Genomic DNA, 26,429 nt, shown 5'->3' on the forward strand with positions numbered 1-26,429 from the left:
AAAAATTAGTAAGTACATAGATGAGTTTCATTAATTTGCTACCAATAACAACCAGATTTAGACGCCAGTAACTGGCAGCGAAACAGCTGGACGACAAAGACACGACCAGGGGCCTACGAAGCAAGTACTGTACTTACGAGCTTGGGGCCAGATTCACGAAGCAGTTACGCAAGTACTTACGAACGTGTACATCTTTCCTCAATCTTTAGCGGCTTTGGTTACATTTATTGAACAGTTTACAAGCATGAAAACTTGCCAATCAACTGTTGTTATTGTTATAAACAGCCTCCTGGTGCTTCGGAGCTCATTAACTGTTTAATAATTGTAAACAAAGCCGTCAAAGATTGAGGAAAGATGTACAGGTTCGTAAATACTTGCGTAACTGCTTCGTGAATCTGGCCCCTGGACCTGCCGTTGCGGTTGTGCAGTAGTGACATTATTGAATGTAACTTACTTTATTACACTGCTGACATTATCGGTCCTATTATAGTCGTTATCATTAATGTTATCACCATAGTTCTTATCACTCCTGCTGACATTAATGGTCCAATGATATCGTTATCTAAATATATCAATTAGAGCTATCAATGTCGTTATCAGTGTTTCATTCTTTATCAATTTCACATTTTATTTCTAATCATCTCTTGTGAAAGACAACACACGCCGTTCTTCCTCTGGGCGAGGGGAAACGAACACATTGTATCGGTAGTGAACACAATGTATTGATAAAGACACAGAAGGAGAACACTGTGCGACTAGAAAATATAATTTCCACTTCCCTTCGTTTGATTTTGTTTGATTCGTTTGATTCGCCGTTTAGGTTACAAAAAAAAAAAGAAAGTCATATTCTCTTCCTTTTAGATCTAAATCGAAAAAATGTGTAGCGAAATGTGTGGATTTTTTTTTTTTACAGTTTTACAAATGCGCCATGTTTGGGAGCCCTGGAGACTGATGTTAAAATTGAACTGGTCTTTATGACGTGTAATTTAAAGCTTGTGGCACCCATGATTTCAGCCCCATACAGGGGGGCTTGTGGCACCCATGGTTTCAGCCCCACACAGGGGGGGCTTGTGGCACCCATGGTTTCAGCCCCATACAGGGGGGCTTGTGGCACCCATGGTTTCAGCCCCATACAGGGGGGCTTGTGGCACCCATGGTTTCAGCCCCATACAGGGGGGCTTGTGGCACCCATGGTTTCAGCCCCATACAGGGGGGCTTGTGGCACCCATGGTTTCAGCCCCATACAGGGGGGCTTGTGGCACCCATGGTTTCAGCCCCACACAGGGGGGGCTTGTGGCACCCATGGTTTCAGCCCCATACAGGGGGGCTTGTGGCACCCATGGTTTCAGCCCCATACAGGGGGGCTTGTGGCACCCATGGTTTCAGCCCCATACAGGGGGGCTTGTTGCACCCATGGTTTCAGCCCCATACAGGGGGGCTTGTGGCACCCATGGTTTCAGCCCCACACAGGGGGGGCTTGTGGCACCCATGGTTTCAGCCCCATACAGGGGGGCTTGTGGCACCCATGGTTTCAGCCCCACACAGGGGGGCTTGTGGCACCCATGGTTTCAGCCCCACACAGGGGGGGTTGTGGCACCCATGGTTTCAGCCCCATACAGGGGGGCTTGTGGCACCCATAGTTCGAGCCCCACACGGGGCTTATGGCACCCACCCAGCTCCTTCGTGGCAATATAATACCTCACCCTTCCTTCTATATATATATATAGAAGGATATATCAAATATAACCCTTCTATATAACTGGAAGGGAAACACTTCAGGCAATTTGCTATAAAGAGCAGAAACAGGGTATACTCTTCAACATCAGGAAATCACTAATACCTACAAATCACTGGTTTGTTGCAGCTTTCGTCTAATCTATTTCGTTATCCCTTTCTGTTAAAGCTTTTAAAACAGGTTTAGCTATGTTTTGTATACTTCCGGGAAACCATGATGTTGAAATTTGGCCATTAAGTTGTTATAATAGACGGTAAAACTTTCGACCTCACAATCGTGGGGTCCAGGGTTCGAGACCCATACAGCCCAGGTGAATGAGATAGACGGTCATTCACTACAACATTGTTCTTATCAAGACTGCGCTCATTTTTCTTTATTGATATTTATTTTTTTATTGACACGTTGAGGAAGGAATCGACTTGTATTGTACTAACCTGAGGTAACAAACATTAGTACCACAATCACCACCACTTACCCGCCTACCTTGTGGGTAGGTTATCTTGAGGTTATCTTGAGATGATTTCGGGGCTTTTAGTGTCCCCGCGGCCCGGTCCTCGACCAGGCCTCCACCCCCAGGAAGCAGCCCGTGACAGCTGACTAACACCCAGGTACCTATTTTACTGCTAGGTAACAGGGGCATAGGGTGAAAGAAACTCTGCCCATTATTTCTCGCCGGCGCCTGGGATCGAACCCAGGACCACAGGATCACAAGTCCCGCGTGCTGTCCGCTCGGCCGACCGGCTCCCGTATTGTGGGTAAAACTGCTGCCACATTCGACCACCATCGCCACAAACAACACTCCCCAGCCTACCGGGGGAGCCCAATAGGCTCAGGAATCTGTACACAGGTTGATTGACAGTTGAGAAGCAGGACCAAAAGAGCCAGAGCTCAACCCCCGCAAGCACAACTAGGTGAGTACTGGCACATTCCACCACCATCACCACAATAGTGTATAGCCTCTCTGATAGGCGATTAGTCCTAATTCAATGTCTGTCTGATGAATGAAGAGTAATTTCCATGCTTCTTCAGGCCTTATCCTCATGATGGGTCACATTAACCATCACATTAATCACATTAATCAGTTGCAACGTTTGACAAATTCTGCGAGCGTAAGAATTTGAATCCGACATGCAAATTGTGACTTCAGTGAACGTTTTTAGCTTCCCGGGATTCAATTGTGGATTATCAATTCCGTCGTGATAATGCTGAAACCATTAATATGTCAGGGTGGGAATGATTATGTCAGCGTGGGAATGATTATGTCAGCGTGGGAATGATTATGTCAGCGTGGGAATGATTATGTCAGCGTGGGAATGATTATGTCAGCGTGGGAATGATTATGTCAGCGTGGGAATGATTATGTCAGCGTGGGAATGATTATGTCAGCGTGGGAATGATTATGTCAGGGTGGGAATGATTATGTCAGCGTGGGAATGATTATGTCAGGGTGGGAATGATTATGTCAGCGTGGGAATGATTATGTCAGCGTGGGAATTATTATGTCAGCGTGGGAATGATTATGTCAGCGTGGGAATGATTATGTCAGCGTGGGAATGATTATGTCAGCGTGGGAATGATTATGTCAGCGTGGGAATGATTATGTCAGCGTGGGAATGATTATGTCAGCGTGGGAATGACTACGTGGGAATTAATTTATCGGACATATTTTTAAGGTGATGGAGTGAGATAACATATAAACCAAACACGTGTCCGGATATCATCGTACGAGCCACTTATATCCGGATATTTTCGAAGGATGCTCATTTGCGGCCGGATATTTGCGTTGGAGACAACATTTCTAACCGGATATTATCGCAGGAGCACCATTAGTATCTGGATATTAGTGTAAGAGGTCTCGTTAGCAGGCGAATATCGGCAGGAAAGTCCTACAGCTGTAAAGGTCTTTCCTGCTGATTCCTATCGACAGGATCGCCTATGGCTCCTGTTTAATCCGTAGGGGGAGACAGTCGTGCGCGTTCATGTACCTGGTTGATGGGGTTCTTGGAGTTCTTTTACTCCACCAAGCCCGGCCCGAGGCCAGGCTTGACTCGTGAGAGCTTGGTCCACCAGGCTGTTGCTTGGAGCACGATACAAGTACTAATGCACCCCGCACCTACTGATCCAGTAGACCAATCAGAGTGCAGGAACATATTACCCAGTCCTCTCAACGGGGTAACTTCGTCTCAAGTATATATATATATATATATATATATATATATATATATATATATATATATATATATATATATATATATATATGTCGTACCTAGTAGCCAGAACGCACTTCTCAGCCTACTATGCAAGGCCCGATTTGCCTAATAAGCCAAGTTTTCCTGAATTAATATATTTTCTCTATTTTTTTTCTTGTGAAATGATAAAGCTACCCATTTCATTATGTATGAGTTCAATTGTTTTTTATTGGAGTTAAAATTAACGTAGATATATGCCCGAACCTAACCAACCCTACCTAACCTAACCTAACCTATATTTACAGGTTAGGTTAGGTTAAGTAACCGAAAAAGTTAGGTTAGGTTAGGTAGGTTAGGTAGTCGAAAAACCATTAATTCATGAAAACTTGGCTTATTAGGCAAATTCGGCCTTGCATAGTAAGCTGAGAAGAGCGTTCTGGCTACTAGGTACGACATATATATATATATATATATATATATATATATATATATATATATATATATATATATATATATATATATATTACATGCCTCGCTGGTGCTATTTCGGGTAAACAGTCATGCCTAACACTGTGGAAAGATCAATTACCAAACTGTTGACTGTTGGACTCTCTATATAGTTTGATGAGCGTGAACGGGCCGATTCCAACCATGTTTACTGTGAGCATTTTTACCTCTAATTTTATACATATTGACTTTGCAATAATTCAACTGTTGATACATGTACTCAAAATATTTTCAAATACCCATAATATGCGCTCATTGCTTGTTCATTTAGCGCTGGCAAACGATCTCTGCTGTATGTATACGCGCTGGCAAACGATCTCTGCTGTATGTATACGCGCGGGCAAACGATCTCTGCTGTATGTATACGCGCGGGCAAACGATCTCTGCTGTATGTATACGCGCGGGCAAACGATCTCTGCTCCATGTATACGCGCGGGCAAACGATCTCTGCTGTATGTATACGCGCGGGCAAACGATCTCTGCTGTATGTATACGCGCGGGCAAACGATCTCTGCTGTATGTATACGCGCGGGCAAACGATCTCTGCTGTATGTATACGCGCGGGCAAACGATCTCTGCTCCATGTATACGCGCGGGCAAACGATCTCTGCTGTATGTATACGCGCGGGCAAACGATCTCTGCTGTATGTATACGCGCGGGCAAACGATCTCTGCTGTATGTATACGCGCGGGCAAACGATCTCTGCTGTATGTATACGCGCGGGCAAACGATCTCTGCTCCATGTATACGCGCGGGCAAACGATCTCTGCTGTATGTATACGCGCGGGCAAACGATCTCTGCTCCATGTATACGCGCGGGCAAACGATCTCTGCTCCATGTATACGCGCGGGCAAACGATCTCTGCTACATGTATACGCGCGGGCAAACGATCTCTGCTCCATGTATACGCGCGGGCAAACGATCTCTGCTGTATGTATACAAATTCTGTTCATACTGGTGAATATAAACAACAGATTTTCCATGAATTTATAATACATGTTTTTTAGTGAATGTGTTAGATTTTTCGAATGATTTGCCTGTAAGAGTGAAAATACACAAGATGGTCTGAGAGCATTGTATACATAATAGTGACAATACATAAGCTGGTGTCGGGGGGGGGGGGCGTTATATACATAATGGTGATAATACATGAGATGGAAGGGGGCATTGTATACATAAATGACAATACATAAGGTGGTCTAGAAGCGTTGTATACATATCAAGAATCCATAATACACAAAAAAGTGTTAGGACGGTTACAGCATCATAACAAGGCAGAGATATACTCCAGAGATATACTCCAGAAATATACACCCATGTGCTTACCTAGAGTGGTGGAGGCCTTGCGCTCTTTAGCGAGCGCAAACTTCAACTTGGTCTTAGGCGGCTGAATGCGCTTTCTGGGAGAATTTGGATCACCGGAGCCGTTAGTGGACTGACAGGCGTTATAGCAGTTGTGGGCGTGCGTGGGCTGCTGTGTGGGCGTACGGGGAGAAGTGGGCGGGTGGGCCTTGCCATTGGTCTCACAAAGAGACCATCGGGACCCCGTAGTGGAGTCGGCGGAAGCGGCCGAAGACACCGAAGAACTACACACTACCAACCGGGGTGGAACCTGAAACCCATGATCATCTTACAATACTAAATCTATAAATTTTTGACTTGACATAACAGTTATAAGGCGGTTGGAAACAATACCCCGGGACTCGAGGGAGTCTTGTAGGCGAAATACAAGTCGGTATGTACAATAATTTGTGTTACGTTAGAGTTTCAAGTTTTTTTTTAACACTGATTAGTTGTGTGTGTTTTGGGAACTAATTATTGGGTAGCGGGAGTTTTGTTTTGCCGTAGTTTTCCAAATTGGGTTGAAATTTAGGTGGGATCGGCGAGGATTCTGAACTAACAGGGTTAAAACATGTTGAGTACAGGACGCGTTGAGTACATGTTGAGTACAGGACACGTTGAGTACATGTTGAGTACAGTACATGTTGAGTACAGGACCCGTTGAGTACAGGACGCGTTGAGTACATATTGAGTACAGGACCCGTTGAGTACAGTACATGTTGAGTACAGGACGCGTTGAGTACATATTGAGTACAGGACCCGATGAGTACAGGACGCGTTGAGTACATATTGAGTAGAGGACCCGATGAGTACAGGACGTGTTGAGTACATGTTGAGTACAGGACCCGTTGAGTACATATTGAGTACAGGACGTGTTGAGTACACGTTAAGTACATATTGAGTACCGAACGCGTCTCTCGGCAAGTAGCGATTGTTTCTCACGGTGTAACAACTGTGTGTATCATCTAAGACAGTGTATTGTGTATCAAAGTCAAAGATACACACAACTCTTCCCTGGGAGATAACATACACACAACTCTTCCCTGGGAGATAACATACACACAACTCTTCCCTGGGAGATAACATACACACAACTCTTCCCTGGGAGATAACATACACACAACTCTTCCCTGGGAGATAACATACACACAACTCTTCCCTGCGAGATAACATACACACAACTCTTCCCTGGGAGATAACATACACACAACTCTTCCCTGGGAGATAACATACACACAACTCTTCCCTGGGAGATAACATACACACAACTCTTCCCTGGGAGATAACATACACACAACTCTTCCCTGGGAGATAACATACACACAACTCTTCCCTGGGAGATAACATACACACAACTCTTCCCTGGGAGATAACATACACACAACTCTTCCCTGGGAGATAACATACTCACAACTCTTCCCTGGGAGATAACATACACACAACTCTTCCCTGGGAGATAACATACACACAACTCTTCCCTGGGAGATAACATACACACAACTCTTCCCTGGGAGATAACATACACACAACTCTTCCCTGGGAGATAACATACACACAACTCTTCCCTGGGAGATAACATACACACAACTCTTCCCTGGGAGATAACATACTAATATTAAATCAAAACTCCATACAGCTTAGAGTTAATTAATTATATCAGTTTAGCGTCTGCCTCGTCGACGTAATGGTTAAATTCAATATGTTCACTTTGCTCTAATATATTTATATGTTTAGTGTAGGTTACCTTGAGGTTACCTTGAGGTGCTTCCGGGGCTTAGCGTCCCCGCGGCCCGGTCGTCGACCAGGCCTCCTGTACTGTATGTTTACGAAATCAAGAAGTTCCATCTTAACTAGCCTGATGCTTCACGATAAATAGTTGTAAAGATGGCTTGTCTCAGCTCCAATTTTCAGTCTCCCCCCCCCCCTCCCCCCCTCATTCTCTGACCCCATGACCCCCCCCCCCACACACACACATACACACTCCCTATGAGACCCCCCCCCCCCCATCTCCCCACACTCCCCTACCTATGACCCCTCCTACACACTCTCCCTTCCCATGGGAATTAGGCAACTGCAAGAGATGGAGAGAGAAAAGATTTATGAGTGGATATAATTCCACATCACCAGGGGTTACAGTAGCAGCATGCAAACGCTTGCAAACATTAAGGCATTATCTAGCAACCTAAACTAGGACTCACTCAAGGTAGTTCACACAGCTTCTGCTAGACCAATACTAGAACACTTTGCTTCACAAGGTGCGGCCAGGAAACTGCACCTTATGATACATATAAGCAGAGGTGATTGTAGCAAGATATAGCGCCAGAGCTAAGAGGGTTAAACTACGCAGATAGGTTAAGGGAACTTGACTTAACAATCCTGGATGGAAGGAACAGAGGGGACATGATCACAACATACATGGGAGAAAGTACGATGAGAGGACAAAGGTTGGAAGCGCATATGAGTAATATATGTGTATGGAAATACTCCGGTGATCAACAGGTGCAATGCAATGAAAGAAGAAGGTCTGGAAGCCACCTCCATCCACAACTTTAAGGCCTGATGTGATAAAAGAATTCAGATGTCAGAATATTCAAATTATAAGGTAACAAATACAACAAGGCAAGTAGGCGGGGGATGAAGAGCTAGACTTCACTTCTCCTGTAATCACTAACAGGTAAGTACACAATCAACAGGTAGGACTCATGGGCCAGATTCACGAAGCAGTTACGCAAGTACTTACGAACCTGTACATCTTTTCTCAATCTTTGGCTGCTTTGTTTACAATTATTAAACAGTTAATGAGCTCCGAAGCACCAGGAGGCTGTTTATAACAATAACAACAGTTGATTGGCAAGTTTTCATGCTTATAAACTGTTTAATAAATGTAACCAAAGCCGTCAAAGATTGAGAAAAGATGTACACGTTCGTAAGTACTTGCGTGACTGCTTCGTGAATTTGGGCCCCAAAATAGCGGAGCTTAATACATGTCCATGACCACCCCCTCCCCCACACCCTTCCCCCTGCACATTACGGACCCGCGCAATAACTACCACCAATGTTGTATTCATCATAGTATTGTATCATTGTATTCGGGGAGTATTCATCAACCACCACTAATGACAACCAACAAACACGCTGTCAATACTCTCTACCCGTCTACCCGTCTACCCGTCTACCTGGCCTCTACACTACCTCCGTCTCGCCCACACTAACTCAATACACCTCGTGCTAATAACACACAAGCTGCAATAATGAGCTTCTGTGTAGTTGAGCACTTCAACAGTCTTCAACAGTCCTTAACGATGCTTGTAAACTCTACACAAATCACTGCCCTGCTCGCACTAAGCTTACTATCATCTTCGTGTGTGTGTGTGTGTGTGTGTGTGTGTGTGTGTCTCTCTCTCTCTCTCTCTCTCTCTCTCTCTCTCTCTCTCTCTCTCTCTCTCTCTCTCTCTCTCTCTCTCTCTCTCTCTCTCTACATACAACATGCCCTAATTGGACACGGGGCCTCGTTTGGTATGCCACAATTGTATACAGAAGCTGTGTAATAAAGAATCCACGCATACACACACGCCCATACACACACGCCCATACACACACGCCCATACACACACGCCCATACATACTATACATAAAGCGACTCTCCTTCCTACTCTGTTTCACATATAATAATAATGAGACTAGATCAATTTTACGAACGTGAGGATATAAAGACACAGTCCGGCCTCATCAACGAAGGTCAAATACTCATTAACCCAATTGCCTGCCCACCTCCCCCCCCCTGTTTGAGTTCCCTTACCCCCTCCCCCCCACCCCCCTACTCATTACACACGACTGACAACTGAAGACGTTCGAACATTTCGAGAGTAGCTTCGCTGGCATTCTGTGTTCGAATTTCACGTTTGTAAATGCTTCACCCACTGGGAGAGAGAGAACGGGGAAGGATAATGGAACGGATGGCTACGATATACAAAGAATAAATAAAGATACTATGAACATTATAGATTTAAAAACAAATCAAGTTGATAAAGAAGGGAACTATGATGAACTGGGGATAATAGCTACAATATAGGCTTTGTAAACTATTAAGAAAGGCACTGAAAATATAAGTAATCAAATGAACAAAGAACATATTTACCCGAGTTAGTGTTCACTTAATTTAATTTACAGTCCCTTCTTAATAGCTTACTAAGCTTACGTTTCAGCTATTATCCCCCAATTTACAGTCCCTTCCTAATAGCTTACTAAACGTACGTTTCAGCTATTATCCCCCAATTTACAGTCCCTTCCTAATAGCTTACTAAGCTTACGTTTCAGCTATTATCCCCCAATTTACAGTCCCTTCCTAATAGCTTACTAAACGTACGTTTCAGCTATTATCCCCCAATTTACAGTCCCTTCCTAATAGCTTACTAAACGTACGTTTCAGCTATTATCCCCCAATTTACAGTCCCTTCCTAATAGCTTACTAAGCTTACGTTTCAGCTATTATCCCCCAATTTACAGTCCCTTCCTAATAGCTTACTAAACGTACGTTTCAGCTATTATCCCCCAATTTACAGTCCCTTCTTAATAGCTTACTAAGCTTACGTTTCAGCTATTATCCCCCAATTTACAGTCCCTTCCTAATAGCTTACTAAACGTACGTTTCAGCTATTATCCCCCAATTTACAGTCCCTTCTTAATAGCTTACTAAGCTTACGTTTCAGCTATTATCCCCCAATTTACAGTCCCTTCCTAATAGCTTACTAAGCTTACGTTTCAGCTATTATCCCCCAATTTACAGTCCCTTCCTAATTGCTTACTAAGCTTACGTTTCAGCTATTATCCTCCATCTTAACATAGCTTCCGCCTCCATCATGCTTGTAGACGTTCCCAATAGAAATTTAAATTTATAGAAATTTATAGAAATAGAAATTTATAGAAATAGAATTTATAGAAATTTATAGAAATTTATAGAAATTTACAAATTCCTCAAACTATAAACCATCCCTCCTAAACACTCACCTTCCTCCAAGCAGGTCGTTTGCTACTTTGAGAATTCTTTTCTGTCTGTTAACTGCATAATATGCATGATATCTTTATTCATTATCTGCAGTAATTACATAAATTTGTTCTATATAATTTTTGAATATTATTTACCAGTTTGAATCTGTAATGTGGAATCATCCATAGAAATCATGAACATGTCAAATCATTATCTATATCATTTTAGTCCATAATTGATAATCTATTATTATACATTATTAATGTTAGTATCTATAACCATAATCTACTTCTACATGCATTATCTATTCCCATCTTAGTGGTCTTTTACATTCATAGGTCTATAATCATACCAGTTTTGAAAACCAAATAAATGTATATACAAAATATACACGAAGGACAGCACCTGGTGGCATGTAAGAGATGTTCTGGACCAATGAACAATACAATGACGACATTGTCCCAAATGAAACTCCAGCACAACAATTTAAAAACCAACCAAAAAATGTTTGATTTGGTTTGGTTGGATTTAAGGCTTACCAAACCGCGGAATGGTTAACAAGACCTCTGTAATTAGCTTATACTAACCAGCAAGCATACTGAACGTAGTTCTGGACGAAGGTAAACTCATGTGTGGGTATACACCGAGAAGCAGTGTACGCTTCTGGTATCCATCATCCCATCTTAGAAATATGTATGTAAACTGCATATTAATTAAGCACACAACTCGCCTCTACAACACATGCATAGCACACATGAAGCCATGATCGATATATATATATATATATATATATATATATATATATATATATATATATATATATATATATATATATATATATATATATATATATATATATATAAACTGCTCACTAAAGTGTTTGTTTACTCTATGTCTATAAAGCTACATAGTATGTCTCCAGAGGACGCTTACCATAGCACAAGTTTTCTGGCCGGACTGTGGAGACCCCACACTCTCAACCTGCAGGAGAAGGTGGCCTTTATATAGGGGTACAACATGTTCCTGCAGCGAGGGCGACCTTTATATAGCAGTGGGTGGAGGCCTTTATATAGGGTACAACACGTAGCAGTGGGTGGAGGCCTTTACATAGGGGTACAGCACGTAGCAGTGGGTGGAGGCCTTTATATAGGGTACAACACGTAGCAGTGGGGGGAGGCCTTTATATAGGGGAAGACGTTGCTACAGTGAGAGGGAAGGCAGCAATGTGCTTCAGACACACGCAGCAGGTATCTACACTACCTGCAGTGAGTGTAGGTAGCGTCATCATCCTACGATACGTTGGATGGTGACGCTACCCATATGCTGGAACGTAACTATCGTACGGGGTTTCCACTATCTGCAACCTGTTCGCTTATTGAGGACCTCAGCCAATGACTGACCTGCTACAGGATGCAACCCCACAACAGTCAATTAACTCCCAGGTAACCTATTTACTTCTAAGTAAACAGAGGCGTCGAGTGAATATAAAACGTGCACTAAATGGGTATCGAACCCAGGATCAGTATGCTTTAAACCATCAGTGCTTATGCTACCGCGCCACAGGGCAGTATTATACAAGATACTCCCATAAGCTGTACAGCTAAGCTGCCCCTCACAGGGTATTTCTACATGCTCAATGAAAAATGATACACCTATCTTACTCCTTTGACAAGGAAAGTTATATATTTGCCTTGTCAAAACTTTATATAAATAGTTTATTAAATTTAGAAAGTTTATATAACTTTTAGAAAGATAACTTTTATAACTTTGTATATAACTTTTAGAAAGTTGTATAAACGAAATATTACCAAAAAAACATCAAACCCGACCTTGGATACACAGAATTTCATATTGATTCTATTGTTTACAGCTGGTGGCTTGTTGACAGCTGAGTACACACTGGTGGCTTGTTGACAGCTGAGTACACACTGGTGGCTTGTTGACAGCTGAGTACACACTGGTGGCTTGTTGACAGCTGAGTACACACTGGTGGCTTGTTGACAGTTGAGTACACACTGGTGGCTTGTTGACAGTTGAGTACACACTGGTGGCTTGTTGACAGCTGAGTACACACTGGTGGCTTGTTGACAGCTGAGTACACACTGGTGGCTTGTTGACAGTTGAGTACACACTGGTGGCTTGTTGACAGCTGAGTACACACTGGTGGCTTGTTGACAGTTGAGTACACACTGGTGGCTTGTTGACAGCTGAGTACACACTGGTGGCTTGTTGACAGTTGAGTACACACTGGTGGCTTGTTGACAGCTGAGTACACACTGGTGGCTTGTTGACAGCTGAGTACACACTGGTGGCTTGTTGACAGCTGAGTACACACTCGTGGCTTGTTGACAGCTGAGTACACACTGGTGGCTTGTTGACAGTTGAGTACACACTGGTGCCTTGTTGACAGCTGAGTACACACTGGTGCCTTGTTGACAGCTGAGTACACACTGGTGCCTTGTTGACAGCTGAGTACACACTGGTGGCTTGTTGGCAGCTGAGTACACACTGGTGGCTTGTTGACAGCTGAGTACACACTCGTGCCTTGTTGACAGCTGAGTACACACTGGTGCCTTGTTGACAGCTGAGTACACACTGGTGCCTTGTTGACAGCCGAGAGTGCACTGGTAACGCTGACCAACCGGTCCTCAGACAAGACTAGTGCAAGCGGCGGCCGACCCCACAGTCGTATTCACAAATTTTTACCTAACTGCGTATTCAAAATATAAATTAACATTCCCACATTTCTGTTTTCTGTAAAATCCAAGATAGATCAGGCGTCTACGTTCCATTAGCATCTGTTTGTATCCGGAGCACGTGGGTGAGAGATTGAGCCTCGATTCGAACGCGGGAGGAGAGTGAGGCATCGCTCGAAAAAAGTTCGAACGCCCTGAGTTGTGAGTCGTTTGTATGTAGAATGTTCTTAGCTTATAAACAGGCGGTTTGGCGGGTGGATTAGCGTTCACTTGACCTTTGTTAATGACATGTTGTGTTGGCGGGTGGATTAGCGTTCACTTGACCTTTGTTAATGACATGTTGTGTTGGCGGGTGGATTAGCGTTCACTTGACCTTTGTTAATGACATGTTGTGTTGGCGGGTGGATTAGCGTTCACTTGACCTTTGTTAATGACATGTTGTGTTGAGAGGTTAGAGAGAGCTTACAGTGTTGTGTAGAGGGATTTAGCTTCAAGGGTTGAAAGCTGATGACAGACGCATCAGGCGGCGTCGGCGCATCAGGCGCATCAGGCGCATCAGACGCAGTCACACTGGCTTGTGGTGGAGATTAGCGACAGGTAATTGTTGGTCAACAATGAGGTAATTGTGATCTAAGAGTTTAATTAAAGCCTCGTTCCAAGGGCATACTACACGCTGCAGTCACTGGGAGTCAAGATGCTTGCCACTAAGCTGTTCGGATCTCGCCAAATACACTCTTCCCTGGAAACACAAACTGAAACTGTCTCTATTTTCCGCTTGTTACAACTTGCAATAAAGTTGTTGCATCTTGGCTTAACGTGTTTATGACGTATTAGAACGTTGTTACAACTTGCTATATTGGTTGTTATAACTGGTTAGGTGTTAAAACTTGTTCGAACGTTGTACCAACGTCGTAGTTTCGCTGTGTGTTTGGCGGGTTGGGACGGCTTTAGAGTCACTCGTGTGTGTGTAATTACCTAAGTGTAATTACCTAAGTGTAGTTACAGGATGAGAGCTACGCTCGTGGTGTCCCGTCTTCCCAGCACTCTTTGTCATATAAAAAAACCGTAGTTACGATCTACGGACCTCTGGGTTATGGGCCCAGCACGCTTCCACTGCGCTTACACTGTGTGTGTGTGTGTACTCACCTAGTTGTGTTTGCGGGGGTTGAGCTCTGGCTCTTTGGTCCCGCCTCTCAACCGTCAATCAACAGGTGTACAGATTCCTGAGCCTATCGGGCTCTGTCATATCTACACTTGAAACTGTGTATGGAGTGAGCCTCCACCACATCACCCCCTAATGCATTCCATTTGTCAACCACTCTGACACTAAAAAAGTTCTTTCTAATATCTCTGTGGCTCATTTGGGCACTCAGTTTCCACCTGTGTCCCCCTAGTGCGTGTGCCCCGTGTGTTAAATAGACTGTGTGTGTGCGTGTGTGTGTGTGTGTGTGTGTGTGTGTGTGTGTGTGTGTGTGTGAGTGTGTGTGTAACTGAACAAGGCTGTTGTTATTGTTTGTTGTTTTAGATTCAGCTACTCGGAACAAAAAGATCCAAGTAGCACGGGCTATGGTGAGCCCGTAGTGGACTTACCTGGCACGGGAGCGGGGCTGTAACTGAATAATACAAGGCGATGCCCGAGTTATTAATAATGAATTTAGTGAATATTTTGCAAGAACCTATCTTGTAGAATATGATGTAATACACATACACATATCCTGAAGTGTTTCCTCATTAGATTATGAAGTTCAGTTTAGATTAGATTATGAACTTAGATTATGAAGTTCAGTTTAGATTAGATTATGAACTTAGATTATGAAGTTCAGTTTAGATTAGATTATGAACTTAGATTATGAAGTTCAGTTTAGATTAGATTATGAAGTTCAGCTTTGGTCGCCGTATTATAGAATGGATAAAAATTCACTGGAAAACGTCCAGCTAAGGATGACAAAGTTAATCCCGCAAATTAGAAACTTGTCATATGAAGAAAGACTGACAAAGCTTAAATTGCATACTCAAGAAAAGGACAAGAATTAAGGGTGACATGATAGAGGTGTACAAGTGGATGACTGGGCATAACAAAGGGGATATTAATAGGGTATTAAAAGTATCAACAGAAAACGCAATAATGGGTATAAATTGGATAAGTTTAGATTTAGGAAAGACCTGAGTAAATACTGGTTCGGTAATAGGGTTGTTGATTTGTGGAACCAATTACCGTGTAACATAATAGAGGTACGATCCTTTGATTGTTTCAAGCATACGTTAGACATATATATATGAATGTGATTGGGTGGATATACATAGGAGCTGCCTCGAATGAGCCAATAAGTCCTCTGCTGTTACTTTCATTCATATGTAATGTTGCTGTAATTGGCTGTGAAGGGTTTAGGGACTACCTAGCAGGCACCATCATAATGGGAAAACCAAAGAGTGTGGTAGTAATAGCAGTGATATACAGCCCAGTAGGCTCAGGAACCTGTACATCAGTTGATTGACAGTTGAGAGGCGGGACCAAAGAGCCAAAGCTCAACCCCCGCAAGCACAATTACGTGAGTACAGCCCTCCACTAACGAGACAGGAATACGGCATAAACATGTTGATTATTACCATAATAGAAAAATCAGTTTTTGTCGCCTGTAGGATTCGATCCCAACTGGTATTCTTGGAAGATTTCAACCATGGAAATATAGACTGGGAGAAGTAACAAAAAAGTTATGGGCTGGCACAGAAACATGGAGAGCTAAACTATTGGACGTGACAACTAGAAACTTTTTAAGCCAGCACGTCTTATGATCGACAAGAATGAGAGATTGATTGATTGATGAAGATTAAGCCACCCAAAAGGTGGCACGGGCATGAATAGCCCGTAAGTGGTGGCCCTTTTAAGCCATTACCAGTATCAAGAGCTGATACTGGAGATCTGTGGAGGTGCGAATGCACCCTGCATGACGGGAGATGTCTCCCTTGTGAATGTGTTAAGATGAAGCAACCCAAAAAGGTGGCATGGGCATAAATAGCCCGTAAGTGGTGGCCATTTTAAGCCATTACCAGTATCAAGAGCTGATACTGGAGATCTGTGAGAATGAGAGGTGACGACGAACTAGCTAAGGCCCTCTCCCCTCTCCTGTGGTAATGAGTGACCTCCCCCTGTGATAATGAGTGACCTCCCCTGTCGTAATGAGTGACCTCCCCTGTGATAATGAGTGACCTCCCCTGTCGTAATGAGTGACCTCCCCTGTCGTAATGAGTGACCTCCCCTGTGATAATGAGTGACCTCCCCTGTCGTAATGAGTGACCTCCCCTGTCGTAATGAGTGACCTCCCCCTGTGATAATGAGTGACCTCCCCTGTCGTAATGAGTGACCTCCCCTGTCGTAATGAGTGACCTCCCCTGTCGTAATGAGTGACCTCCCCCTGTGATAATGAGTGACCTCCCCTGTCGTAATGAGTGACCTCCCCTGTCGTAATGAGTGACCTCCCCCTGTGATAATGAGTGGCCTCCCCTGTCGTAATGAGTGACCTCCCCCTGTGATAATGAGTGACCTCCCCTGTCGTAATGAGTGACCTCCCCCTGTGATAATGAGTGACCTCCCCTGTTGTAATGAGTGACCTCCCCTGTCGTAATGAGTGACCTCCCCTGTCGTAATGAGTGACCTCCCCCTGTGATAATGAGTGACCTCCCCTGTCGTAATGAGTGACCTCCCCTGTCGTAATGAGTGACCTCCCCCTGTGATAATGAGTGACCTCCCCCTGTGATAATGAGTGACCTCCCCTGTCGTAATGAGTGACCTCCCCCTGTGGTAATGAGTGACCTCCCCCTGTGATAATGAGTGACCACAGTGTACTCACACCTGAGTATCTGGTACCAGGTAGGTATAGCTTACTCAAGGAAGGGGGGGGGGGCGCAGAAAGCACAAGTCTACCATACAGAAGGGGAAATTATGAAGATATAAAAGGCATTCACAACAGAGCACACGTAGCATTGTGACATAACTTTAGGAACAGGTTGTGCACGACATGTTGGACTAACTCGCCCAAAAGCGTCAGTTGCCGTCATAACAGTTTGGTGCCAGGTGCTGAGACTGGCTTAGTGCCAAGTGCTGAGACTGGCTTAGTGCCAAGTGCTGAGACTGGCTTAGTGCTAGGTGCTGAGACTGGCTTAGTGCTAGGTGCTGAGACTGACTTAGTGCTAGGTGCTGAGACTGGCTTAGTGCTAGGTGCTGAGAATGGCTTAGTGCCAAGTGCTGAGACTGGCTTAGTGCTAGGTGCTGAGACTAACACTAGGCCAGGTGCTGAGACTGGCTTAGTGCTAGGTGCTGAGACTAACACTAGGCCAGGTGCTGAGACTGGCTTAGTGCTAGGTGCTGAGACTGGCTTAGTGCTAGGTGCTGAGACTGGCACTAGGCCAGGTGCTGAGACTGGCTTAGTGCCAGGTGCTGAAACTGGCACTAGGCCGGGTAGGAGGACTGGCACTAGGCTAGGCACTAGGCTAGGTGCCGGGATATTACCAGGTACGGGGACTAACACCAGCTATGTACTAAGCAAGATGCTGGGACTGGTACTAGGTTACTGAGAGGGAGACGACCCAGTTATTACCAGAAGTGTACCACAAAGTTTATGGTTTACACTTTACCAGAGTATTTTCAACCTTGTATTAGGCTTACCCCGACGTCACTCAAGACGGAATAATTACCGATATCAAATATAATATCCCGTAAATATGTATCAAATATGTATCTATTATATATGTAAATATATAAATATAAATATGTAAATATATAACAAATATGTATCTGGTTATCGCTAAATTATCTGCTGCAGCAGACGTGGAGAGAGAGAGAGAGAGAGAGAGAGAGAGAGAGAGAGAGAGAGAGAGAGAGAGAGAGAGAGAGAGAGAGAGAGAGAGAGAGAGAGAGAGAGAGAGAGAGAGCTCACCTCCAGATGGTGTGGACTTTCTGGGCCCAAGAGGCTTCCAGTCTCTCCTCTGGAACAGAGAGTTGGGGCGTCCGGCGCTAGTCTGGTCTCCACCCCACCGTTATTCACCTCCACCACGCTGTACCTGCACCAGGAGAGGAAATGGAGGGACGGAATAGACAAGGTACCTCATTAGTAGGCTTCAGGCAACCTCCTCCAACCCCCTCACACCACCTGCAGGGGGCAGCTGCAAGCAACAGCCTGGTGGAGCAAGTTAGCATTAGACAAGCCTGGCCCTTCCCAGATCTAACTTGAAGGGCAACACAACTCTTGAAACCAACTACAGGTAAACCACCAGATTCACTGGTCAAATTTCCAGACATATTAGTTTATAGCTATGATCGACACTCAATACAGAATATATTATGCTATCAGCTAGAAAAACACATTATATATGGCATTCAAAAAATAACTTACTCGTAAGGAACTAAATTGTTCCTAGTTTCCTATTTACCAGCATTACCTATTTACCTATTTCCAGTCTTTACCTATAGGGCCATTTAACCCCTTATCTCAGCTTGGCATAGCAGTAATTTTATTTATACATACATATATACACAAGCAGATACAGTAGGTTGTATGTGCGTATGTACACATACATGTACAATGGGTTTAAGAGCTTGGGTGATGGATGTGCTCAGAGTGAAAGCGATAATAACACACAATCTCAGGCAAAATGATTCTTTTTATTTTATATAGTCCCGCCCTCAGTAGTTTCAGCATTATAACACAATGGTATTTCTTATCTGAGACGGAATAATTCGACATGTCTTGTGAAAGGCAGGCACAGGAGAGCCGCAGGGGAGCCCCAGAGGGCAGACACAGACACACACAGGGCAGACACAGGGCAGACACAGACACACACAGGGCAGACACAGGGGCAGACACAGACACACACAGGGCAGACACAGACACACAGGACAGACACAGACACACACAGGGCAGACACAGGGGCAGACACAGACACACAGGGCAGACAGACACACACAGGGCAGACACAGGGGCAGACACAGACACACACAGGGCAGACACAGACACACACAGCGCAGACACAGGGGCAGACACACACAGGGCAGACACAGGGGCAGACACAGACACACACAGGGCAGACACAGACACACAGGACAGACACAGACACACACAGGGCAGACACAGGGGCAGACACAGACACACAGGGCAGACACAGACACACACAGGGCAGACACAGGGGCAGACACACACAGGGCAGACACAGACACACACAGGGCAGACACAGACACACACAGGGCAGACACAGACACACAGGGCAGACACAGACACACAGGGCAGGGGTGGTGGCTGTTCAATTCACCTTCATCGTCGTCTCGTTTTTAGCGAGAAAAAAACAGGGCGAAAAGCAATTACGTGACGGAGATTGAATATCGCGCCGCAGTGGTGTGGCTTCACGTTAGTGTTTTGTTTTTATCCCCCCCGCCTCCCCTCCCCTACACTACTGAACCCCCCCTCACACCACTCCCCTCTCCCTCCGACCCTCCTACCCCCCCCCCCCCCATTGATTTATCCTTTTTTACTGCTGTCCAAGTCAAGCATCCGTGCGGAGGACGTTCGATTCATCTGAGTTTATCTATCGTCACGAGGCAGAGTGTTTGAGCTGCCACTAGTCTGTCTCTGGGTGTTGACCAGACCACACACTAGAAATTGAAGAGACGACGACGTTTCGGTCCGTCCTGGACCATTCTCAAGTCGATTGTCACATACTTCAGCCACGTTATTGTGACTCATCGCCTGCTGTCTCTGGGTCTATGGGAGAGAGGAAGTTGCCACTAATATCTTTGGGTAGAGGGAGGTGCATGGGCGACGCTCTACACGTGACCTTTGGGTCCATAGGTCACCTGTATATTGTGTCAACGCTCTACACGTGACCTTTGGGTCCATAGGTCGCCTGTATATTGTGTCAACTGTTGGAAAGTTTGAGAGACTGATCAACACTAATACTAGTTACTTCCGTGTGGATCAAGCTCAAGGTCGTCAAGGTGAAAGCTGTGTCGGCCGAGTGGACAGCACGCGGGACTTGTGATCCTGTGGTCCCGGGTTCAATCCCAGGCGCCGGCGAGAAACAATGGGCAAAGTTTCTTTCACCCTATGCCCCTGTTACCTAGCAGTAAAATAGGTACCTGGGTGTTAGTCAGCTGTCACGGGCTGCTTCCTAGGGGTGGAGGCCTGGTCGAGGACCGGGCCGCGGGGACACTAAAGCCCCGAAATCATCTCAAGATAACCTGAACCCCTTGTGTCGTTAATTATACCCGGAACACCTCCATATTTTGATTGTATAAAAATATCAACAAAAATCTCTCACTAGACGCAACCAACTTGTGTATTTGTGAGGTGCCGATATTCTATAGATCAAATCGTTATGCTTTCTTTTAGGTCGTCTGCTCTTTGAAATCTATTTGTAAATGAAACCGAGCATTTGACATCTTTTAAAGTCACACTGGTACCTAGTAGGACTGATAATTATGATTGTTTCAGTCTGGCGAAGGGAGTATGAGGACATACTGGCCCCTCCACTGAGGTCAACAACCGACAGTCTGCACTAACAAGACCTGCTAAACACCCACTAAACACACACTAACATACCACACTATCCAGGAGCTCCACGAATCTCTGAACATCAGACCTCGACAGCAAGCCACCAGGGTGTCGAATACCGTCGAAATGTTCCAAGACCCACTTCTAGAAAGATTACTTCAAGACGTGACACCTTCTTCTCCATATTAACCTACCGTGGCTTTGCGCCCTGGAGAGGCCACTCCAGACCGACAACCAGAGCGCAAGGGCCTGGTGGACCAAACTCTCACAAGTCGAACCTGGCCTCGGGCCGGGCTTGGGGAGTAGAAGAACTCCCAGAACCCCATCAACCAGGTAACCAGGTATCAACCAGGCAACTCCATAGTCTCCTGAGACTGATGGATGTCTTCTACTACTACTTCTACAAGATGAAATGCTCTACAGCCAGAGCTATTGGTCCAAGACCTACGATCCACTCAAGGGCAAACCTAGACCTACTCTACATAATTACAAGCTTAAATCCAGACTTGGAAACAACTCCCCATGAAAAAATATGTGGTCGTGGAAAGAGCATCAGGAAAACATGTGCATAAGAATCTGGATGTACATATGTTCATGCTACACATAATTCATCAATAAACATACACATTGTATATGTTGAAATACATGTGAATAACCTTACTCACACTTGAAGCTCCCTGACAAGAGAGAGCAAGCTTAGCTTAGCTGCCAAACACACATACACACAATCGTGTCAGCAAGGCGGGCAGCTCACCTGCTATCATGATATCGTGTCATCCAGCAATCATAACTCGCATTATATCGAGAGGGTTTGTGATCAAGGCATGAAAAGGGTTCAAAAAGGGGCCAGAAAGGTGTATTAGGGAAGGACACAGAAAGGAGCTAAGTGGAATGGAAAGCGAGGGATTGTGAACGTGACAGAGAAAAGTTGAGGGGAAGCCATGGGAAGGGGTAAAAATAGAGGGAATGGGGTGTGGGAGGTCAATGGAAGAGGGCAGCGAGAGAGAGAGAGAGAGATGGGATGCAGGGAGGGAAAGGAGAGAGATGGAGAGGAGTGATTAAACCCGTTATGGCACTTTTAACGTAGCTAGCGCTTAATTTCAGCCATCAGGGAACAATGGCTAATCAGTACACAGGTGTTTTCCCCTCCACCAGCGAGGCCGGCCAGCCAACAGCAGCACACTCCCTGATACTTCATGTTCCTACTACACCTGCTACCATGCAACCAGTGTTGCAGGCCTCCAGTGGTGCTACCATGCAACCAGTGTTGCAGGCCTCCAGTGGTGCTACCATGCAACCAGTGTTGCAGTCCTCCAGTGGTGCTACCATGCAACCAGTGTTGCAGGCCTCCAGTGGTGCTACCATGCAACCAGTGTTGCAGGCCTCCAGTGGTGCTACCATGCAACCAGTGTTGCAGGCCTCCAGTGGTGCTACCATGCAACCAGTGTTGCAGGCCTCCAGTGGTGCTACCATGCAACCAGTGTTGCAGGCCTCCAGTGGTGCTATCATGCAACCAGTGGTGCAGGCCGCCAGTGGTGCTACCATGCAACCAGTGTTGCAGTCCTCCAGTGGTGCTACCATGCAACCAGTACCATATTGCAAACCCCCCCAGTGACACGACCATGTAAATAATACCATATATATGTGCGTATACACATGTCTTCATCCCTGTGACCATGTGTGGGGTGTAACACATATGTTTGGTGCTAAATGTTCTCATAATTACACCCACTTGAATGTGCCGTTCCACGAATTGTTGAACCCGAGTTGGCGTCACGCGTGTCTAGGCGGGAAGAGGAGGTATAGCGACTCGCTGAAGTGTACTGGTATCCTTTACAGTACACAGTTTACACTCAAGTGTTCGATGTGGCTATACAGATGTTCAGTTACGAGGCTGTTGGCTGCAGAGTGTGTAAGGTCACCTCGGCTCTTCTGAGAGCCATACAGCGAATTATTCCATCATATCAACATTGTTGGGTCATCTGTTATCGTTATAGTTACTGCATTGTAAACAACGTGATCTTTTGTTTGTCAAAAATGGTCAGAAGCCTAAAGAAATGTCGCCTCCCCGAGCCCTGTGGAGAGTTTCTCCTTTCGTGCCACGGAGCTGTAATCCAATGAAGAGCCAGGAGACATACTACTCGTTGGGATTGGTCGAAATATCAGAGACTGTGCCGCTAGCCAATCAGAGCGAGGGTAGACTCGCACCTTGGAGGCCCTCAGTAGCGGGAGCTAGCAACTGGGAGCTCCTTATGTCATCGGTGGACTCGCATTAATGATTGAGACAAAAGAGAAACTTCGATTTAAACGAACGAGAGGAAGCGTTGACCAAGAGAGGACGCCGGACACTGCAGCCGTCATCCACATCAAGCATGGGGTTGCGTTTGAATAATTAGGAAGACCGCAATGCAAGATGGCGTCCGAGATAGGGGCAGCAGCAGCACAGAATCTAGAGTTATTTCGGCTGCACAGTGACAAATCTTCCTGTGCTTGGTGGTTGACTCCCTCGTGGCCTGCGGGGGGGGGGGGTTCTTGTTCCGTCTGCCATGGTTGGATAACATCAAGAACAGATTGTTATCCTATCTTCCCACAAGGAGGAGTGCGGCGTGTGTGTGATATCCCTCCTAAGGTACAGGTTTTCCTGCCACATTCCAACACCATCACCACCACCACCGCCACCAGCTCCATCACCACCGCCACCACCACCACCACCACCACCACCACCACCACCACCATCACCACCACCACCACCACCACCACTATCACCACCGCCACCACCACCACCAACACCATCACCACCGCCACCAACACCATCACCACCGCCACCACTATCACCACCGCCACCACCACTACCACCATCACCACCACCACCACCATCACCACCACCACCAGCACCATCACCACCGCCTCAACTGCCACCACCACGTCACCACCGCAACAACCAACACCACTATCACATCCTACCACAACCACCACCACCTCACCCAGCACCACCACTACCACAACCACCACCACCTCACCCAGCACCACCACTACCACAACCACCACCACCTCACCCAGCACCACCTCACCCAGCACCACCACCTCACCCAGCACCACCACTACCACAACCACCACCACCTCACCCAGCACCACCACTACCACAACCACCACCACCTCACCCAGCACCACCACTACCACAACCACCACCACCTCACCCAGCACCACCACTACCACAACCACCTCACCCAGCACCACCACTACCACAATCACCACCACCTCACCCAGCACCACCACTACCACAACCACCCACCGACTTGTAGTGATCCTCACTTTGTACATCTAAAAAATCCAAACATAAAATGCGCAGTTTACACTCATCATTTACATCCAATACCAGAACAACACTGGAGTATGCAACACCGGCCTGGAATCCGCATCTTGGGAAGCACAAAGCAAAAATGTTAAAAAGTTCAGAGGTTTTAAAGTTTCCATCAATGACTAAAAGGGGTTAAGCTTTGAGGATAGATTAAGGTAACTAACACCTCACTTCCCCTGTAGTCACATATAGGTAAACACTACAACAACTCCACCTACCATATTTCACAACCCTCAACACCACTACCACATTCAACCACCACCACAACCACCACCACCATCACCACCATCACCACCACCATCACCACCAACCTATTCTTTGCGGATCCGTATGAGGTTAAGAAGTGAATATAGCAAAACGTTACCCCAATTAAGGTCGGTCCAGTTACCAGAGAAGCTAACCTGACTCGCCTCTTTTAAAATAAGGCTCCGATCACCGCTCCTGGGAGTCACCGTTTTCTGTTTAACAGCTGAAGTTCAGAGGGAGAGGAGAGAGGGAGAGAGAGCGAGAGCGAGAGCGAGAGGGAGAGAGGGAGAGGGGGAGAGAGAGAGAGAGAGAGAGAGAGAGAGAGAGAGAGAGAGAGAGAGAGAGAGAGAGAGAGAGAGAGAGAGAGAGAGAGAGAGAGAGAGAGAGAGAGAAAGAGAGAGAGAGAGAGAGAGAGAGAGAGAGAGAGAGAGAGAGAGAGAGAGAGAGAGAGAGCTAGAGAGAGAGCTAGAGAGAGCGCGAGAGAAAGAGCACGAGAAAGAGAACAAGAAAGAGCGAGAAAGAGATATCACACACCGTCATACACGTACACCCCCCCCCCTCACACACACACACACACACACACACACACACACACACACACACACACACACACACACACACACACACACACACACACACACACACACACACCTAAAGAAACACATTAAGAAACAAGAAAGGGTTCAGAAGATTGCGACGAGGCTCGTCCCAGAACTGCGAGGGATAGGTTATGAAGACTGAAGGAACTAAACCTAACGACAAGAAAAAATGGAGAGAGAGGGAGGACATGATAGAGACGTACACAATACTCAGGGTGACAGAGTGGGAATAGAGGAAATATTCACACTGAATACTAATAGAACAATAGGGCTTGTGTGGAGGCTAATCTAACGACTCAGGCGAATCATAGAGATGTTAGGAACTTTTCATTTAGCGTAAGAGTTGTGGGAAAAGGGAATGAACTCAAGGAACAGGTTGTAAAAGCAAACTCCATTCAAAATTAAAAGTAGATATGATAGAGAAATAGGCTAGATGGTCATTGCTTTAGTCAGAAGGCAAGAACGGCGGGGTCCAAGAGCTAATTCTCGATCTTGCTTACACAAATAGGTGAGTACACACACACACACGTAGATCCACTTGTGAGTTCAAGTGGAAACTGAATACCCAAATGAGCCACAGGGACGTCAGAAAGAACTTTTTTAGTGTTAGAGTAGTTAACAGAAGGAATGCATTAGGCAGTGATGTGGTGGAGGCTGACTCCATACACAGTTTCAAGTGTTGATATGATAGAGCCCAATAGGCTCAGGACTCTGTACACCAGTTGATTGACAGCTGAAAAGCGGGACCAAAAGAGCTAGAGTTCAACTCCCGCAAGCACAACTAGGCGAATACACACACACACCGAGCGCTACTTCCCCCTCCCCCCCCCCCCGACCCCAATCCAGCCCAGCGATCGATGAGCTAATCAAAAACTAACAGGAAGCTAATCTCCCCACAACATAAAGTACACTGATCACCCATGACCCGCCCACTCTCACAAAATCACATTAAGCTTCCATTTCCTTTCTGTGTAACGAACGATATCCTGCTTGTCAACAGGCTTGTCGCTCGTGTCGTCCCGCAGCGGCACGGCACACCGCCCGTGTCGCCCAGACAGGTGTCCGTAACCGCCCGTGTCGCCCAGACACGTGTCCGTAACCGCCCGTGTCGCCCAGACAGGTGTCCGTAACCGCCCGTGTCGCCCAGACAGGTGTCCGTAACCGCCCGTGTCGCCCAGACAGGTGTCCGTAACCGCCCGTGTCGCCCAGACACGTGTCCGTAACCGCC

At 45.8% G+C, this 26,429-nt stretch overlaps 1 protein-coding gene across 4 annotated transcripts in view; it reads right to left on the bottom strand.

Annotated features, from left to right (window-relative positions):
* Positions 1–18,515, bottom strand: part of LOC123759604 (5-hydroxytryptamine receptor 1) — a gene marked incomplete at its 5' end in the record, with an annotated part of 42,808 nt that extends 24,293 nt beyond the window's left edge. For 2 of the 4 annotated variants that reach the window (XM_069316602.1, XM_069316589.1), the window contains 3 exon segments: positions 5,760–6,045; positions 11,695–11,742; positions 18,392–18,515. In XM_069316602.1, the coding sequence (XP_069172703.1) occupies positions 5,760–6,045; positions 11,695–11,742; positions 18,392–18,515 (458 nt within the window). 4 annotated transcript variants of the gene reach the window in all.
* Between the last annotated feature and the right edge of the window lie 7,914 nt (positions 18,516–26,429).

The sequence above is a fragment of the Procambarus clarkii genome, chromosome 8, assembly GCF_040958095.1.
Source record: "Procambarus clarkii isolate CNS0578487 chromosome 8, FALCON_Pclarkii_2.0, whole genome shotgun sequence".
In the NCBI taxonomy this organism is placed as follows: Eukaryota; Metazoa; Arthropoda; class Malacostraca; order Decapoda; family Cambaridae; genus Procambarus; species Procambarus clarkii.